Source organism: Lagopus muta, chromosome 1 (assembly GCF_023343835.1).
Source record: "Lagopus muta isolate bLagMut1 chromosome 1, bLagMut1 primary, whole genome shotgun sequence".
NCBI lineage: Eukaryota > Metazoa > Chordata > Aves > Galliformes > Phasianidae > Lagopus > Lagopus muta.
Genome location: NC_064433.1, coordinates 194,485,145 through 194,504,692, shown reverse-complemented (window position 1 = coordinate 194,504,692; position 19,548 = coordinate 194,485,145). Strand labels below are relative to the sequence as shown.

The following is a 19,548-nucleotide window of genomic DNA, read 5'->3' as shown; positions in this document are numbered from 1 at the left end:
AGGTCACACAAGGAGGCATGCAGACGGGTCCTGAATTTCTTCATAGAAGGAGATTCCACAACCTCTCTGGGTAACCTCTGCCAGTGCTCTGTCAGCTTACTGTAAAAAAACAACTTCTGCTTGTTAGTACAGAACTTCCTTTGTACAGGTTTTGGGCCAATGCTCTTTGTCCTATTGCTGCACACCACCGAGAAGAGCCTGGCCTCATCCATTTACCTCCCGCCTCCCTTCAAGTGTTTAGAAACGTTTATCAGATTCCCTGGTAAGAAGAGCTGTGTTGCTTTTCTTGTGGGTTGTCCTGCAACAGAGGTGGCAGACATGAGCAGAGGTGAGGAATGCCCCAAGTCCATGCTGTGCTCTCCAGCACCCGGTCAGGAGCGAACTCTGCACATCCCCCAAAGAACTTTGGGGCACTATTGATGTCTGGATAAGAAGTGGTGGAGGAAGCCAACAATACAGGGAGCTGAAGGAGAGATGCTGTGGGGTGACAACAGAAATGTACCAGTCAGAGAAGTCATGCAACCATCCGTATGGGGCCTAGGACATGGTGGAGCAGGGTGGGACACGAGAGGTGGATAGGGCTGAGGAATGCTGCAGGACGTAGAAGTGCAATAGCCTGTTACAGACTGGGCCTGGACGTGGCTGTCATGGTGTGCAGCGCTGGGAGACACTGCCTGCAGACAGGGCTTGCGTAGAGCTCTGTTCCCAGGCAGTCACTGCTTCCTGAGGCAGTGCAGCAGGGTGGTGAGGCCGGCCGCCAAGCACACATGAATGGGGAATGTCTGTGAGTATGCCTTGGCTCTGCACCCAAGTAGATGCCGGCCTGTGATGCCAGACTGCTTGAGGCACTCCTGCAGGGAGATAGCTGCAGGTACCAGAGAGCATCCAGGCAGATAGTATTGTGCTGTGTAATAGTGAGAGCTCGTCTGCTTCTCCCCTGTTCCCAAAACCCCACCCAGCCCCTGTGGCAGAAAGCTGGAGTTCAGATAACTTCAGATAACTGTCTCAGGACAGAGATTGTCAGAGCATGGGGAAGGTTGGGCTGTTCTGGAAATACCAGCATCCTTGGCCAAAGAAGCCTACAGGAAACAATGTACTGTGCTGTAGAGCTTCCCACTGTACAGTACTTTAAAGCAGCTGACATGCACTGTAGAGTATTTTGGGAGTGATAAGCAGTTCATTTTGAAGGAAGGACCTTACTAATTTGCCACAGTGCCATCATAGCAGCTTAACCATTTCAGGTGTGTTTCCATCTGCAGTGGCTTTGCATGCTCCCAAGTTAAACCCTATCATGACACACAGCTGCAATGCGGTGAAACAGGGCAGTTCTCCCATAGTGATATTCAGCATGGAGCCAGAGCGCGGGTAACTCAAATAAATGTTTCAGCAATGTGAGAGGTCAGATTTATACTCTCAGATGAGCAACCCCATCTGCTGCTGTCTTACCATTAGATCCCTGACTTAACACCCTCCTCTTGCTCCCTGACAGCCTTAGCTTGATGTTCGGGTCTCTAGACGGATTCTGATCTGAATGACACAGGTTTATAGTCATCCCATCCAGATTCATGCTGCATTTCACCTGTGGCCCTTTGAACCAGATACTCAGCCTCTGCTGCGCATAGTGACCATATGCACTCAGTGGCTTCAGCCCAGCCTGCCCCACAACCCTGTGCAGACAGCCAGGCCCTGCTCTGAACTCCCTGTGCCAGAGCTTCATGGTAGAATCATCACAGAATGGCTTGGCTTGGAAGGGACCTCAAAGATCATCTATTTCCAATGCCCTACTTTTGACAGGGTTGCCAACCATTGGATCAGACTGCCCAGAAACCCGTCAAGCCTGGCCTTGAACACCACCAAGCATCTCTAACCCGATGCTGCTGGTGCTGCGTCGGAGGGAGCTGGGATGGGGAGAGGGAAGGAGCTGAACAGAGAGGGAGGCAGTGGGCTCAGTTCCCCAGAGTGTGTTATGGACAGGCTGCTGTCACGGCACCTGAGGCTCTGAGTGCTCTGCAGCTGGAGCAGAAAGGAGAAAGGAGGAATCCTGTTCCCTGGTGCATCTTCCAGCTGTGCCATAGGGCTGAGGAGCAAATCCGGTCCCTCTGCGAGGAGCACGGTGTTCACTGTGCTCTCAGCTTCCCCCCCTCCCCTGCAGGGGAGCCCAGGCCTGCAGGCAGGGCTGCAGGGCGCTGCAGGTGCTGACTGCCCTCCCGGGGCTGTGGGTGCCGGCCGGAGAGCTGGCGAGGGGCTCCCCCAGCTGCTGCCTCTGCTCCCAGGGGCAGGAACACGAGGCCTGACGAAGGGCATGCTTCATTTTGTGTTCCCTGGCCCGGCAGCCTCTGTGCACTCTGGTTGTTCCTCCATCTCCGAGGATCTGGTAGTGGCTCAGGTTGGGGGCCCTGCCCGTAGGAAGGAACTGTTTGCAGCCCCCAGCTGGGCCCTTTCCTTGGCGCGTGTGCAACGTTCCTGCGCTTCTTGCTCACGGGAGCCGAGGCCCCAGCGCTGCTGCTGGGAGGAGCTGTGGCTGACGAGGCCTGAACTCCACTTCACCCGGGCCTGGCCCAGCTGCCTCCCTCCTGGCTTCGTGCTCCAGCTTTGTTCTCCACTCAGAGCTCCCAGCTGGTGGACGAGCCGTGGACAGTGATGCTGCGGCCAGGGGGAAGCTGTTTTCTGCTAGCCTGAGCTGCAAGGAACCCAAGGCAGAATGGGACCTTGCAGGCAGGAGCTGTTTTAATCCCCCTGCTGTGACTGCAACTGCTGCTGTAAATCCTGTGCCACAGGTTTGGCTGGGCCTGGTTGCCAGAGGGCAGTGCCAGCCCACTGTACCCCTTGGAGCCCAGGGCTGCTGGGCACAGAGCTCTGAGGACAGGATGGGACCTGGGGCATGGGGAAGGAGGGTTTTCTTCCCAGTTTAAGACAAGCTTGCAAAAGAGAATGAGCAGAAGGCCACATCCAGCAGCTGCAAAAGCATGGCTTGTCTCCGGCTGGCTGCTCAGGCTGGGTGCAGTGGAGATGCTTGGCTGCTAGATCTTTGGCATCTGTGTGCTTTTCTGCACCCCCTCCCATACAGCCTTTTTGTTTGCTAAGGGAAGTCAGTGGATCTGGGTCGTGGATGTTGCCCCAGTGGTGCAAAAACAGAGGTTACACCTGGAACAAACCGCCTCTGGTGGCTGCACGGTGGCAGCACCTGTGTGCACCTGTGGCAGCACTGCAGACGGCAAGCGTGGTGCAGCTCTGACGAGTCTGACAGCCTGTGCTTCCCAGCCCTGTGTCTTCTGGGGACATAGGCTGACCCCGGTGTGCCCCGCTGCTGCCTGCACATTGCTCCAGGCACCCATGGGCCCTCCAGGGAGTGCTGCAGTGGAAGTCACCTTGTCTAGGACAAGAATGGCAGGGCTGAGACATAACAGTCAGCGTGCTTCACTGTGGCCAGCTTTGAGAGCTGTGCAGTGGTTTTGGGCTGTGCAATGGAGGGCAGCAGTGGGTTGTGGAGGTGGTGGTGGTGGGCTGGGTCCATCTGCTCAGGCTGGTGGTCTCAGCAGTGTTACGTTGCTCATGTAGTGCCTTCCCCCATCCAGGTGACAGCCACCGATGCCGACAGCGGCTTGTTTGGGACCCTTTCGTACTCTCTTGGTTCTGGCATCGGCAGCGTGGTCCCGACGCAGTTCAGCATCGACAAGCACATGGGGCATCTGTGCACTGCGCAGCCCCTGGATCGCGACGAGGGCACGTCTGCCTACGATTTCACCATCACTGCTGTGGATGGGGTGAGTGCTGCAGAGCTCGTGGCTGTACAGTGCTGCTGTCTCCGCACCGTACAGAGGATACAGGGCTCTTGCCCTGTTCTCTGCCCCATCTCTAATCACTGAGGCGGCAGGGAGGTGCTGGAACAGGTTGCCCCAAGAGGTTGTGGACAACCCATCCCTGGAGATGTTAAAGGCCAGGTTGGATGGAGCCTTGGGCAACCTGGTCTAATACTTGACCTAGCAGTAGGCAACCCTGCCTGCAGCAGAGGGATTGGAACCTGTTGATCCTTGAGATCCCTTCCAATCCAAGCCACTCTATGGTTCTATCGTCCTTCCACAGGGTGGCTTGAACTCCATGGTGTATGTGAAGGTTTTCCTGGAGGACATAAATGACAATCGGCCGGTGTTCTACCCACTGGAGTATGCTGCCAGCATCAGCACACAAAGCATGCCGGGCACAGCTGTGCTGCGTGTTACTGCCCACGACAAGGATGAGGGGATGCATGGCAAAGTGACCTATCGCATCGTCCTGGGGAACTCGCCCCCCCTCTTCTCCCTCAACAAGGACACAGGTGAGAGTGAACTCACAGCCGCCAAAGGCAGCACCAGGCAGAGCAGTGTGATGCAGGAAGATGTGAAGAGTAGCCTGAGAGTTACTGCTTGGCCATTTCAGCTGTGCAAGATGCTACCAGAATGTCTATTGCTCTCCTATTTTGTCCTTGTTCCAACTTCTTGATCCTCTGGCTGCCCGTTCTCAATTTCTGATTCCTTATTTCTTCTCTTTGCTCTCTTCTTCCCTGTTCTTCAATGTCTCCCTACACCTTTCCTCCTGCACAGTGCTTTGCCCCATCAAACTGTATCCTGCTTAGTTTTTTGCCCCGCCTAATTCCCTCCTCTCCCTGCTCAGTTTACTCTCCCTCCTTTCTATTGCTCTCCTAGTCTAACCTTTCTCGTTGACCTCTCAATGCTTGCCTTCTTTGGCCACCAAAGCCAGAACAGTTTCCACCTGGGGGAATGAGTACATGGTTGTGTGATGCCAGGGGCTCTCAGAGGGACAGGATGGTGTTCTGTGCTCGCTACAGGCATCAGGTCTCCCCACACTAGATTGCCAGAATGTATCTGGGATGAAACAGGCCTATTGGCTACTGTTACACAGGGCAACCTCCTTTGTAGGGCCTGTCTGGGGAGGTCATTCAGCTCTGTATTTCTTCCAGGAGGCTCGCAGCACAGAACTAACCTGTCCTTGCTAGATTCTGGCCCTCACCCTGTGCCCCACCTCTGAAATACTACTCCATCCTTCCCCTTCCAGAAGACTTTCTCTCTGGCTTGCTTACTGCAGCCCTCATAGCTGCTTAGCTTGGGGCTGGGCTTGAGATCAAGAAGGGAGAATTTGGGAAGCCTTCCCCAGGAATATTTGTCTTCTTTACTCCGATTCTTCCACGGCCCGTTGCCCTGTGACACACATTGTTTGCTGCCCATTTCGGTCTGTTTGCTCCTTTGGTGCCGGATGATGGGCAGGGCCGTGGGCACAGTGCACTCTGAACACCTCTCTTTCCTAGGTGTCATCTCTCTCTCGTGGTCCCTGAGCGGTAAAGCCAACACCCTGGTGCAGCTGGTGATCTCTGCAGAAGATGGAGGGGGCCTGCAGGCGCAGCCGAATGCCCGAGTCAACATCAGCATCGTGGAGGGCACGGTCTCACCCCCTGTCTTTGAGCAAGCTCAGTACTTCTTCACAGTGCCGGAGGACACGCTGCAGGGCGCCACCGTGGGGGCTGTCCGTGCCCAAAATCCTCCCGGTACGGCTTTGCCCTTTCCTATGCAGCTGTTTTCACTGTCCCTGCGTTGTCTCAAAGCAGAGATACTACACTTCCTCAGAGAGCAGCACCGTCCTGGGAGCTCCGTGCACATGCAGATGCACACACATGTGAACGCGCATCCCGTGTCCCTCAGCTGCAGTGCATGCTCCCACACGTGCTCCTGTGTGTACACACGTGTGCCCACGCATCTCACATACAGTGCACGCTGCTGCTGTACTCCTCTGGAGCAGAGCCTGCCCCAGACAGCACTGTCCTGCTCCTCTACTCCCTTCAGCGGGCCGAAAGCCAGGTTTGCGAATAATTGCTGTTTTCACTGCCTTGCCTGCAGGTCACACCGATGACATCTTTTATTCCATCTCCTCGGGGGATCCTCATGGCTACTTTTCCATTGACTCCGACTCTGGGCAGCTCCGCACCAGCTTGCCTCTGGATCACGAGTCTCAGGCGGTCCTGGTTCTGGATGTCCAGGCCCGCAGTGGTTCCCCCCCGGCCTACAGCAACACCCGCGTGAAAATCTCCGTGTCAGACGTGAATGACAACGCGCCAGCATTCCCTTCTCCCTCTGACTCCATTCTGCTGCCAGAGGCCACTGAGCCCGGGACTACAGTGTACACTTTGCAGGCCGAGGACCGTGACAGCGGTGCCAACGGCCAGGTGAATTTTGAGCTGGTGTCAGGAGGCGAAGGCACCTTCAGCATCGAGCGCTCGTCGGGGGCGGTGCGGCTGGCCGGGGCGCTGCAGTACGAAGCCAGCGCAGCCTACAGGTTGGCCATTGCGGCCCGAGACAGCGGCGTGCCCCAGCTCAGCTCCACCTTCACACTCCTGGTGCACGTGCAGGCTGAGCACGACAACGGGCCCATCTTTGACACGCTCACCTACCGTGTGGAGGTGCGGGAAGGCGTGCCTGTCTCCACCCGCTTCCTGCAGGTGCGGGCCCTGGCACGGGATGCAGAAGCTGTGACCCTGACTTACCACTTGCGTGCAGATGGAGATGCTGCCAGCTTTGGCATCATGTCTGAGAGCGGTTGGCTGTATGTCAAAAGCGCCCTGGACCGGGAGACGCGAGACCTGTATGTTCTCACAGTGCTGGCGTCGGCAGGAGGCGGCGGCTCAGGGGGGGAAGCCCGGAAAACGGGCACCAGCACCGTACGGATCAGCATCACTGATGAGAACGACAACAGCCCCCGGCTGAGTGAGGAGCGGTACTTCTTCACTGTTCCTGAGAACCAGGCTCCTGGCAGCAGCGTAGGGAGGGTGATGGCAAGCGATCGGGATGCTGGGCAGAACAGCCGTCTCACCTACCGCCTGCTCCAGCACGACTCCAATTTCCTCATCCACACGCAGACAGGTGAGAGTCCCCCTGGCTTCCTGGGCTGATGGAGGTGAGAGCTCAGAGCGTGTCAGAAGTGATGCAGACCAAGCCGGTGCCACCATAAATTACTCATTTTCCTACCCCTGTGGTGCTGGGCTCCCTGACACTTAAGTCCTTCTCTAAAGAGATTCTGGGGCTGAGCTGTGTCCTTGTTTCTCCCTTGCAGGGGAGCTCAGCACCAAGCACAGCTTGGACCGGGAGCTGCAGTCCAGCTACCAGCTGCTGGTGATTGTGCAGGATGGAGGAGCACCGCCCCGCAGTGCCACGGGAACCATCTATGTCACTGTGCTGGATGAGAACGACAACGCTCCTGCTTTTCTTCATATCCCTGCTGGCCAGGAGCTGACCGTGCAGGTAGGTGGAGCGGCTGAGGCCCTGGTGAGCTGGGCTGGGGGCAGGCTGGGGAGGGTGAGGGCAGAGCAGAGTGAGTGAGAGATGAGAAGGCACAGGTTGCTTGCATGCAGCAGTCAGGGCAGCCTGGCAAATTTTGGGGAGGGTGTGATGAGATGAGCACGTCCTTGGGAAATACAGACCTTGTGCACAGAGTGAGTAAGGCTTGCAAAGGGCTCTGGGGCCAACAGCAGGCAGAAGGTCTGGGTTCGCACCTGCCTGCAAAGAGGGAAAGTGGGAGGAAGCCCTAAACCTGAACTGATGGAGCCAAGAGTGGAACACTGACGGATGGGGAGGCTTGGGGTATGTTTGTATTCTGGGTCTCAAGACCTTCACAGCGGCCACTTTGGTTTCTGGGAGGCCAAGAAAGCGCTCCTCAGGTTGTTGAGAATCTGCAATGGGTCCCTGCCCAGCTTTCCCTTTAATGTGACGTGGTGACCAAGGTCAGCCAGCGCCGAGAGTTCTGCTCTGAGTCATGTCTGTGCTGCTGAAGGGAAGGACCAGGCCTTGTCCCCTTGTCCCCCAGCACTGCTCTGCTTGGCCCCTCTGCAGTGGTATGTGGCCAGGACACAGCAGTGCAATGGCATACGTGATGAAAGGCCTGCTCTCATCTCTCTGTGCAATGGGGAGCCTCTGCAGCAGAATGGATGCACTTGAAGTGCACCTTAAAGCATGGCAGGCTGAAGGACTGCTCACTGTCTGTGGTCTGCTGAGTGTTCTGTGTGGGGACACCTGCAACAAATGTGTGCAGCATTTGGGCTATGAGACACTCAGTGTTTTAGAGCCTGGGAGGTCTCTTTTCTTGCAGAGGTACCACAAAAGCACATGCGTCCTTAAGGAGATAGAGCATGGCTGAGATGTATTTAGAATTGGGAGGGCAGGTAAATGTGATGGGAGTTTGAATCAGGTTCTTATCTGTACGCTTTGATTTTAAGCTTTCCTGGTAGGAAACACTGAAAGAGAAGTAAAGCACAGGAAGAGGTCTCTTGGATGATCTGGGTGTGTAAGAAAGGCTTGGAGAAAAAAAGAGAAACTAAACAATAGGCATAAACTTGGAGATTTACTGGCGATGTACTCAGTGAACTTCTCGTATTCATGCTCACCAAGCAAAGCAGCAGGAGGCTTCTGTATCTTCTGTATTGATGCTTGGCTCCAGGCGTAAGCTGGGTTGGCCTCTCCGCTGTGGGTCTGTGAGATTTGTTTCTCAAGCACGTGGGCAGTGTGTGTCAGCTCCAGGAGCCGTTCACACAGGGATGGCAGAAACAAACTCTGTGTATTACCGGGTCCTGCCAGGGCGCAGCCACCAGGAAAAGGAGAGAGACCAGCAGGGGGTCAATACCTGCTTCAATAGCAGAGATGGAGTTCCTGCTATTCAGCATCTTGCTATGCCCTCCAGGACAGGTGGCTGTTTGCTGATGTTACTGCTTTATTTGTGGTAATAAAGCTGAGGTCTTGCAGTGAAGAACAGCAGAAGGATCTTTTACTGTTCAATGAGGAAAGAAGATGGAAGATGGCATTCGCTGTCTCTAACTGGAAAGTGATAACATACATGGCGAAAAGCAGCATAAATTTCACTCTGCACAGCGATGGGCTCTGAGCTGGCTGCTGAAGCTTAGGGAGAAAATTGAGGCATTGCTGTAAATGCGTTTTGAAAATGTCAGCTCAGGTCTCAGCAGCAGTCAGAAATGCTGGGTTTTATCAGAGAGGAGCAGAGACTGGAAGAAAACCTTGCATCTCCAATTCTGCGTACGCTCTCTGCTCTGCCCCCATCGCTCTGAAGCAGCAGTAGTGCTAAGAAGGCTTGAGAAAGGAGTGTTGATGTGATCTCGGTAGATAATGGTTTCCATGCAGATAGAAAATATTTGAACATTCTTTGGCATGATAGAAACTGTGGGAACATACATCCGAGGTGTGCCCTGGGTGCGAAGAAAGTTGTGTGGAAATTGAAGGTCCTTTTTTCACAGTACAAAAACTAGGCAGCTTGGTAGCAAATGACCGGGCAGCAGGTTTAAAATAAACAAAGACAGAACTTTCTCATGCGGAGCGTAATTAAAACGTGAAATCATTGCCAAAAGTCGCATGGGTTCAAAATTAGATGAATTCATGGAAAGAAAAAAAATCCATCAAAGTCTGTTGAACAAAAATACGATGTGTGGCTCAGGAAGTGACTGAGCCACAGGCTGCTGGAAGCTGGAAGGATTTTAGCAGGAGAGTCGCTCCGTACTTCTCGCATCCTCTCTGTATCCGCTGCTGCCGCTCCCGGAGCCGTGCCCCTCGTCGAGGCGGTTCTGAGCTGTGGGCCAGGCTGGCATTTGCAGCAGCCTTCTTGGAGAGCGGGCATCTGAGCTGCACGCCGCTGCCTGGCAGGAGTTTTACTGAAGTTGAGGCTTTTGCAGAGGCAAAACCGCTTCTGTTGTTGTTGATTCCTCTGAGCATCTGAAATGGCGTTTCTAACGCAGCCCATGCAGATGATGCTTGTTTCGCTCCCCCGCTGAGTCACTGCTTTCTCAAATGGAGTTTGATTCCTGGTGGACGAGCAGTGTGGCTTTGTGCACAACGTGGGAGCCCTTTGCATCTCAGTTGAAGGCCATTAGGAACAGCACGAGGAGAAAGCCCTGCCCCAGCCTGGAGCAGAGAGGGGCTTGGAGGGGTCTTCTCAAGCACAGTTGTGAGGTGTCCACGCAGACAGTCCTCCTCATAAACAGCCAGCTATATTTAGAAGGTCCTCTGCCTCCATCACTGCTGCAAAATGCTGTTCCAGATTCCTTGATCTAGTAGTTAGAAACCATCTCTTAATTTCCAGCCTAAACTAATTTCTGACCACTTTGTACTCATTTGTTCTTGTGCCAATATTGTGTTTTTGCTTAGAGAGCTCTTCTCTCTCCTTGGAATTTCCCTCCCCTTTCCCCAGTGTTTACAGAGTACAGTCACATCACTGCTTGGCCTGGATAAACAAGTCCAGCTCCTCTGTCCCCCCCTTCCCCCCCCAGAGCACCACCAGCGTTGTGCCAACAGCTTGTGCAGCAGTGTTAGCACATGCTTCCTCCCGAGGGCCTGCAGCCTCTTCCCTTACATTCTTGCATGGATTGTGTTTGCCTTTTGCATGCATGCATGCGTTGAAGTGGTACCACACAGAGGTCAGAGAGCTGGGTCTGTGAGCATGGTTTGTGCTGTAGGATGAGAATTTGGTCTGTGACAGTCTTGTACTGATGGGAACGGGTCGCAGTCTGTGCTGAGTAGGGCTCCTGCTCTGCTGCAGGGGTGTGGGGAGGTGCAAGAGTCTGTGCCAGGGAAGGAACAGTCTGCCAGCAGGTGTGGGGCACTGAGGGTACCCCAAATGATGAATGGGGAGGGTCTGTAATGGGGATGTGTCCATTTTGACAGCTGTCCAGGAAAGGAGCTTCCATGCGGTGCTGCTCCATGTGGCTTCTGTCAGGAAGCCCAGAGTGTGGGGTCAGCTGAGCACATGGTGCACGGACACAAAATGGTAGCCTTAAATCCTGCAGACAGCAGCGCTAGATGGGAGCAGAGGAGAGGAGGGAAAGGCCCTAAGAGTGTGGGTGCGGGAAGAACTGCCTGCTGCATTTCCAGGGACCGTGAACCACCTGTACTGGCTGAGAGGAGCTGAAGGAACTCTCTCCATTTCCAGGATGGGAAGTGCTCAGACATTTCCCTCTGAAGGGCTCTTCTGGGGTGGAAGGGATTTTCCTCACTGCAGAGGCCCAGGGTGTAACACAGGCAGTGTCCCTCCATCACCCTATACTTCACCACTGCAGCATGCACCAAGGCTGTTGAGCTGCACTAAGCCTTGTGGCATCACAGGACAGTTGGTAGGGCAGGACCTCCCTCCACCTGCTCGTCTGCAAGCTTCCCCACATCACCCAGCCTCAGGCACAGCCTGTGGGTCTTGGCTGGGGCGCTGTGCCCTGGGTGAGGTGCAGGATGGGTTTAGGAGGATGTCGATGCTGCTGCGCTGGGGTCTCAGGGATGGTGTGAAGGATGTCACTCAGTTGCTCCCTGGGCTGTTCTGCAGGTGCTGGAAGAGAAGCCATCGGGACTTCTTGTTGCTTCGCTGCAAGCCAAGGACCCTGACGAGGGTGAGAATGGGACCATCACCTACTCACTGATAGGTACGAGCTGCCAGCCTGGCTTTCGGCATGCAGCCGTGACCCTCAGAGGCACACGGATGCTCTGCCACAGCACATTCCCTCCTCCATCCCCACGTGCCCCCACCCTCCCTCCTCTCTCTGCAGCATTTCACCTTCTCTCCACAGGAGCCTGGGCAGAGCGTTTCACACTGCACACAGCCACTGGGGAGCTGCGGACTGCCACGGTGCTGCGCCGCTCCGACCGCGCTGAGTACGTCTTCACTGTGACAGCCAGCGACCGGGGCATGGTGCCCTGCAGCACCTCAGCCATCGTTCGTGTCCAGGTATCCAGCACCCCAACCCCTCTGGGCCCTGCACCATCCACCCCTTGCTCACCTCTCAGAGGACACCGTGCAGCTACTTACAGCATTCCTCTGTACCGTCCTTACTCTCCACCCAGAGCAGCCACTGCCTTTGCTCAGCTGTTGCACCGGCCTCACCATCTGTGTGGAGGACCTGGGATGGGAAAGGATGGCTCTGGTGGCCACTGTGCATAAATCCTCATTCACAAAGTCTGAACACTTGTCTTCTCCAGACTTGGACAGTCCGCCCTGTCCTAGATGTGTTGTTGTGGGGAAGATCTTAGAATTCTCCTGCCCAGAGACGTTAATTCCTCCTGGCATTTTTTTCTCCAGGCATGTGGGGTTTTTTTCATGTCTGCCAAATTGTGGTGCTCACTGTCTGGTGTGTTGGCTCAGATCACCAACTCCTTTCCCCGTTGTTAGTAATGAGCTTAATTGTACAGCAGACTCCAGCTTCCCTGCAGCCGATGCACTTTCATGGTGTGCCATTTCACATCCTATCGTGTCGTTGCAGTTCCATCACCGCTCGATGTTCCCATCTGATGCTCTGCTGCACAGAGTGCAGGCAGTGCCCATAACACTCTCAGTGAGCCCATCGTGTACGCAGCTTCCTTTTATTATTACATTAAATTAGACTTGCTGTATTTCCATTGTGCTTGAGAAGTCCCATGTTAGGCTGGCACATCTGCCTTCAGCCATTCCACAACACGTTTTGAAAACATTTCCTTTTTATGCCATGTCTGTAGCTGTTCTTGTCTTTGAAGTTCTTCTGCAGCCTTCAAAGTAATGAGACCAGGCTGAATTGCTTGTTTGCATTCCCATAATGGAGCTATTTGCTTGACAGTCACTGGTTCTGATACTCCTCCAGGTTGATACTTTTGCTGGATTCTCTTTTTCCCAGCTCTTTCACATGAGTGCACTGACTTTTTCGAGATATGTTCCCATCAGATGGCACTACTGCTTTTCACTGTCACCCCTGAATTACTAGCAGTATCTTTAATTAGATTAATAATAGTATTCATGTATCTTTGGATCATACTAAATTGTCTTCTCTGTACCACTCATCTGATTGAGGATTACTTCTCTTCAAAGCTGTTTCTGCTGGCAACTGTTCCCATTGCAGTACCTAACCCACTCACAGGATCACAGCACAGCTGAGGCTGCAGGCACATCTGTGGCCATCTGCTCCACTCCCTGCTGCAGGCCACCCAGAGCTGCTTGCTCAGAACCACGTCCTGGTGATTTCTGAAGGTCTCCATGGATGGAGACCTCCCTCGGCAGCCTGTGCCAGTGCTCAGTTACCCACCCATACAGAAGGACTTCCTGGTGTCAAGGTGGAACCTACTGCGCTCTCATTTGTGCCCAGCGAAACCTGTCTTCTCGCTGTGTGCCACGGAAAAGAGCCATACACTCTCTCTTCAGATACTCATATACACTGGTGCCCCAGAACCTTCTCTGCTCAGTCAGCAGCTCTGTCCTTACCTGCCACAGCTCCCCAGGTGAAGCTCGTCTTTCACCCCGTCAAGCCTGTGCTCATTCTCCGTGTATTTTTCAGGCCACAAGACTTGTGACCTGGCCTCCCTGAACCTGCAGTCTGCACGTCCCCTCTCCACCGGCTCCCCAGCATCCCTCCCAGGGCGCATCCCTGACTGCTGTCTCTCCTCTCCTCGCAGGTGCTGCCCTCCTCCCGCTTGCTGCCCAGACCCGATGCCACCGTGCTGACACTGCAGCCCCCGGAGGGGGTCAGGCCGGGCTCTGTGATCGGCTCAGTGGCCCCCCCCGATGCCCCCAGCCGAGGACAGCTGACCTACACGGTGGTAGGAGGTGGCGGGGACGGCACTTTTGTTGTTGACAGCGTGACAGGGGAGATCTACGCCGCCCGGGAGCTGGATTATGAGGCCGGGGCCCGGCACACGCTGCAAGTGAGCGCCGAGGACATGCAGCACGGCTACCCGTCCAGCCGGCTGGTGCTGGTGCAGATCCACGTGCAGGACTGCAACGACCAGGCGCCCACCTTCCCCGAAGACCCCATCACCATCGTGGTGCCCGAGGACGCGCAGGCCGGCTCGTCTGTCTTCACCTTCCAGGCTCTGGATGGGGATGGGGCCGGCCCCAACAGCCAGGTGCGCTACGCGCTGCTGCGCCAGGAGCCCCCGGGGGGCCCTTTCCAGCTCGATGGCCGCTCGGGGCTGCTGAGCCTTCGCCAGAGCCTCGACCGCGAGGCCGTGGCCTCCTTCCTCCTGGTGGTGGAGGCCACGGACCAGGCCCGCAACGTCAGCCAGCGCCGTTCGTCCGCTGTGACGGCGCGTGTGTTCGTGACCGACGTGAACGACAACGCGCCCGTCTTCCTGTCGCCCGCTGCCATCAGCGTCACCGAGGACCGGCCGACTGGGTTTGTGGCTCTGCATGTGGTGGCCCAGGACAACGATCTGGGAGAGAATGGACGAGTGAGCTACTCACTGCGAGCGGGCAACAGCGATGGGCGCTTCCACCTCAACCCCAGCACCGGTGAGAGCCTGGGCAGGGTGCAGGGTGACACTGCATTGTGGGGGCTGGGCAGGGTGCAGGCAGATGTGGGGGTGTTGCACGTGCAGGAGAGTGTGGGCCGGAGAGTTGAGGTCACCTGAAGTTGTGAAGAATTTGTGGGGTGCACACCTGGCTGGGGTGACCCTGCTGTCTTGAGACCTGGCTGCCCTGGCTCCCCTCCATCCCTGCAGACTTGCAACAGCTCTGTCCGGGGGTGGTTGGCCTCAAGGCCACATGATCCCTGATCACCCTGCTCACCCCTCTCCCCGTGTCTGTAGGTGCTCTCTCTGTTGTGCGGGCTCTGAACCGTGAGGAGGTGGTGCAACACAACCTGACTGTGGTGGCTGCTGACCATGGCTTCCCGCGCCGTTCAGCCACGCAGCTACTCTCCATACTGGTGCTGGATGTCAATGATGAAGCTCCCACCTTTGAGAAGCCTGAGTACGAGGCGCACATCACGGAGAACCTTCCAGCTGGCAGCCCTGTCCTGCAGGTGCTGGCCACAGACCGGGACCTGGGTGAGGATGCAGGGTTCAATCAGGGACCTTCTGGAGACACAGCACACGGGACAAGATGTGCTCCCTCCTGCCTGGTTTGCAGTACATGTTTGACAATGGAGGGAGGGACGATCGGCTGACCTGGTGATGAGGGATGGGACAGACCTGGGAAGAAGCTGAGGAGAAGAACAGGGGCTGCAATTCCCTCTGCTTCCCAAGTCATTGCCCTTTGTTCTTTGGAGATTCGTTGTCCTGTCTTCCACAAGCCGAACAGGGCTGAGGCTTCCCTCCACCACACATCTCTCCCCACGCCTTTACTTGCTATGGCGTCAGATCACCCCCTTCCTCAGTGTCACCCCTGGGAGGAAGGAAGTACAGGGCTGTGAGCCAATTGAGAGGTTCTTGGTGTTGCTACTGGGTTACCTTCAAATGTGCTTCTCCTGCAGGTGCCAACGGACAGGTGACCTATGGAGGTCTCTCTGGGGGGCCGTTCTCCATCCACCCGCAGACAGGTCTCATTGTCACCACGCATCCCTTGGACCGTGAGGAGCAGGAGCAGCATGTGCTGATGGGTACGGCTGTGCTGGGGCATGGGAGGGAGCAGCAGGCACTGGGGAGGGAGAGGTGGAGGGCACGGAGCAGGCAGATGCACTTTCTCTGCTTTTGGGATAGAGCAGCACTGCAAGGAGGGCAGGATGTGGGAAGTAATGGAGGTTTGTGGAGCACGCGGAGTTGTTGGGTGATTCGGGCATAGAGAAACGGCAATGCTCCCATTCTTTGCTGCCCTATGGCTGCCTGGGCAGCCGCCCATGGTGGCACCGGTAGTAGCTCCCAGTCTGCAGCATACTCTGCAGCACTCTTGCTGTGCTCCTGCAGTCTATGCCCGGGATGGTGGCCTGCCCCCCAACTTCTCCAAGGCGACTGTGCGGATAACAGTAGGGGATGAGAACGACCACACACCACAGCTGGAGAGTGAGTCCTGCTCTGTGGAGGTCCCTGAGAACCAGAGCCGCGTGGCGCTCTACACCCTGCGTGCCACTGACCCTGATGGAGACGAGAACGGGCGCTTGGAGTACCGCGTGGCAGGTGAGCACCGGGGCGCGGGAGCTCTGTAGCTCCGTTCTTGGATGAGAGTAATGGCTGCTCACCACGGTTGCCAGGAGTTCTGGGAAGCATCACCTCTGGCAATTCCTGTTCTACATCATTTCTCTCCTGCTCTGGACCACGAGTAGCTGTTCCCTTCTCTCAACCTTCTGATTCCTCTGCCCCAGTAAAAAGCACTCCAGGATGTGCACAGGCTGCATTGCTCACACTCTGTCCATTTTCCCAGGTTCAGACTGGCTCCGTACCTCTCTTGCTTGCTATGGCCTGTGGAATTTATGGATTGCCAAGTCTTTGCTGTTATGCCTTGTCTTACTGTGGCATTGCACTGGTCAGTGAGCTGGTGGAGCCTGTTCTGGCACAACACACGTACTCAAACACACGCTCTGGGCCTGAGGAGGTTCGGTCCCGCTGGGGCCTTACAGACACCAGCTCACTCTACCATCCCAGGCAGCATAGTCCAGGACTCTCTCTGTGCCAACTTCAAGTGTACAGTCATGCTGTCTTGCTGTTCCTTCTCTCTTCTAGATGGAGATCCTGAGCAGGATTTCATCTTAGACCCTGTCTCTGGTGTGCTCTCCACTGCACGTGCCCTCGACCGAGAGCAAGTTGCTTTCTACAGCCTCACAGTAGTGGTTCAAGACCACGGCACCCCACCACGCAGTGCAACCATGTCAGTGAATGTGCAGGTGTTGGACTTAAATGACAACGCTCCTGGTTTTGCTCAAGCCAGCTATATGGTGGAGGTGCCCGAGGACTTGCCTGTTGGCTCCCTGGTGCTGCAGCTGGAAGCCAAGGACCCCGATGAGGGCACCAACGGGCAGGTCACCTACTACCTGGGCAATGAGTCCCTGGGCATGTTCCAGGTGGAGCCGCAGAGCGGACGCATCACAAGTGCCCAGGAGTTGGACCGGGAACGCCAGCCAACTTACAGCTTTCTGGCCAAGGCTGTGGACTCAGCACCATGGGAGCCCAAAAGCGCAGCTGTGCGTGTCACGGTCACGGTGCGGGATGTCAATGACCACGCTCCTGCCTTCCTGCACAGCCCGCTCACTGTCAGCTTGTCTCGCCACACGCCGCTCAAGCAAGTTGTGGCCACCATGAGGGCGGAGGACAGGGATGCGGGTGCCAATGCCTCCATTCTGTATCGCCTTGCCACCCCGAACTCGGCCTTCTCAATCAACTCCTACACAGGGGATATCCAGCTGCTGCAGCCCCTGAGCTCACTCAGCCAGCGCCAGCGGACACTCTTCGTCCTGGCCACGGACCTGGGGCAGCCGGCGCTTTCCTCCACTGGTGTAGTGGTGATCCATCTGCAGGAAGAGCCCTACCGGGGGCTGCGCTTTCCCCGGAGCACCAATGAAGTGGTCCTGCCAGAAAATGCTGCTCCAGGTGTCTGCTGGGCAGAACGCTCAGTGCAAGCTGAGATGGCGTGGGATGGGATGGGGGGGAGGTGGGTGACAAGCTGGAATAGTTCCATGGGCTGGAACTCAGACCAGGGAGCACTGCAGGGCCTTAGGAAGTCGTGTCATGCTTTGGGTAGACCCAGGGGGATGGCGGGGCCTGACTGAGCCCAGGGTGTCGGGGTGATAATCCTGTGAGCTTTTGCCTCAAGACGTTCTGGTCGCTGTGGGCAGTCACAGTGCCCACTTGCTGGTGGAATGGCTGCAGGGTTCACACTGAGACCATAGCAGGGCCGTAGACAGGCCCCAGGAGTCTCATCTCCAGCCCAGAGTTTACCATTGGTTCTCACGTACTTTGACAGCAGTGTCATCGGGCAGGGCTGCGTTCCTGTGGTATGGCATGTGCTACCTATAAACCATCCTGACCCTCAGTGTGCCCTGAGACTGTGCTGCCCATCCAACACTGCTTCCTGTCTTTCCAGGTACTGCTGTCGCAAGCATCCAAGCTGTGCACATGGGGGGCTCTTCTGGGCGCATCACATACAGCATCATCAGTGGCAACGAGAAGAACGCTTTCCTTATCCAGCCCAGCTCAGGTACAGCACCAGAACCACACAGGGAAGCAGCAAGGGAGAGTCGCCTGTGCTCTGCCAGTGCCTGCTCAGCTATCACAGCGCTCAGAGTCCTCCAAAGGCAGAGGAATGCAGTTTACACCTCTGTCCTACTAAATCTAATAGTGTTAGTATCCCATCAGTGTCCAGAGGAGGCTGGTACAGCTCCTGGCAAAGTACTGGTCCCTGCTAATTGGACTTTTCCTAAAAAATTCACAAGCCCTGCTCAGGAGTTAGCAGAGGCCACAACATTGTTAAGAGGTGATCTGGATGTGCCCCTGCCTTAGACAGCCAGCCATGGCCAAACGACACAGAGAGGTGGGATCTGAGAGCCAGGCACCTGGGCTGCCATGCCTTATAGGTGACAGTATGCTGTGACTGTGGCACTGCTGTGTGGTTATGGCTGCGTGGTCCCAGAGGTGACAAAAATGGTGAGCAGCTCACTGACCTGTGGACGTTTCTGATCTCTGCACCACTGTGCCCTGAGCAGTCAGCAGATGCTGAATATCACAGTGGTGCTTGTGGGGGGTTGATGGCCCAGCAGAGAAGTGAGGCAGGCTGCAGGGCGCTGCCCAGTGACGCTAGGCAAGCTGGTGTTGGTTGCACCACAAGCTTCAAAGGGCAGCCTTGGAAGGGCTACATTTCCCCTGACATCAAGGAAGTCCTGGCTGAGTCTAGGGTGAGAGGGGACCTTTTTTGCCCTACAGTTTGGAAGAGGCTGGTATATAAGAAGGTCTGCAGACACAAAGGTCAAGCTGGAGCTTCTTGTGAAAACGCAATTTTCTTGTAGCCTGCTGGATCACTGGGGTTGGAACAGGATTCCAGACCATTCTGGACACAGTGCTTGTGCTTGAGCCCATGGCCACTGTGCAGGTCCCTGTGAGCTGCTTGCAGTATGGCACAGCATGCAGACCATTAGCACCCCTACTAACAGCTGCCAGCCACAGTGTCTGTGTCATCAGGTGTCCCTTCAGCCGCTCTACAGTCACCTTGCAGTCACTGCAAGCCACTCATTACCCTGTGCTGCTGCTGTGAAGAGGCCTCTGAACACTGGGATCATGGGGAAGAGGCCAGACCAGGTCACAGCACCTGTTCCAGCCTCACATCAGTCTGCAGCCCCAGCCCTGAGGAAGCTGAGCTACAACTGCAGACCTCCTGCTGCAGCTGACCCACCCTGCCTGCACCCTGCCTGCCCGGAGTGCTGGGTTCCACCTCCCTGTGTGCCTCATTGCAGTGCTTCTGTCACTCCTAGAGTCATCCCAGCTCCAACCACAGCTTGGCAGCCGCCACGGTGCAGTTCCTGAAACCCAGAGACAAAGAAAGGGCAGGTGCTGGAAATTCAGTCAGATTCACAGAGGTCTTTGTGGAAAGCAGCTGCACCTAGGGGTGGTCCACTGTGTGTTCTGTGTCCCAGCGACTGCTGCCTGTGAAGGAGTTCACACACTGCCATAGCAGTCTGCCCGCCTGATGCTGCATGCAGAAGGGAGAAGTGGGGCTGCGCTGGAGCTGCTCTGTGAAGTGCAAGAGGGGCTGATGGGGTGGCAAGTTGGAAAAGTCCTGGTTCACAGGCCAGCAGTCACAGAATCACAGAATGACAGGGATTGGAAAGGACCTTGAAGGATCGTTGAGTCCAGTCCC

At 55.9% G+C, this 19,548-nt stretch overlaps 1 protein-coding gene across 1 annotated transcript in view; it reads left to right on the top strand.

Annotated features, from left to right (window-relative positions):
- The window catches only part of DCHS1 (dachsous cadherin-related 1), a 49,548-nt gene that overhangs the window by 19,472 nt on the left and 10,528 nt on the right, over window positions 1–19,548 (top strand). Inside the window, exons 3-15 of the mRNA XM_048950211.1 lie at window positions 3,576–3,764; window positions 4,084–4,315; window positions 5,303–5,539; window positions 5,889–6,908; window positions 7,099–7,286; window positions 11,356–11,452; window positions 11,597–11,754; window positions 13,446–14,280; window positions 14,577–14,816; window positions 15,242–15,367; window positions 15,672–15,881; window positions 16,425–17,288; window positions 17,782–17,895. Of these exons, the coding sequence (XP_048806168.1) occupies window positions 3,576–3,764; window positions 4,084–4,315; window positions 5,303–5,539; window positions 5,889–6,908; window positions 7,099–7,286; window positions 11,356–11,452; window positions 11,597–11,754; window positions 13,446–14,280; window positions 14,577–14,816; window positions 15,242–15,367; window positions 15,672–15,881; window positions 16,425–17,288; window positions 17,782–17,895 (4,510 nt within the window). The remainder of the gene's footprint in view (window positions 1–3,575; window positions 3,765–4,083; window positions 4,316–5,302; window positions 5,540–5,888; window positions 6,909–7,098; window positions 7,287–11,355; window positions 11,453–11,596; window positions 11,755–13,445; window positions 14,281–14,576; window positions 14,817–15,241; window positions 15,368–15,671; window positions 15,882–16,424; window positions 17,289–17,781; window positions 17,896–19,548) is intronic.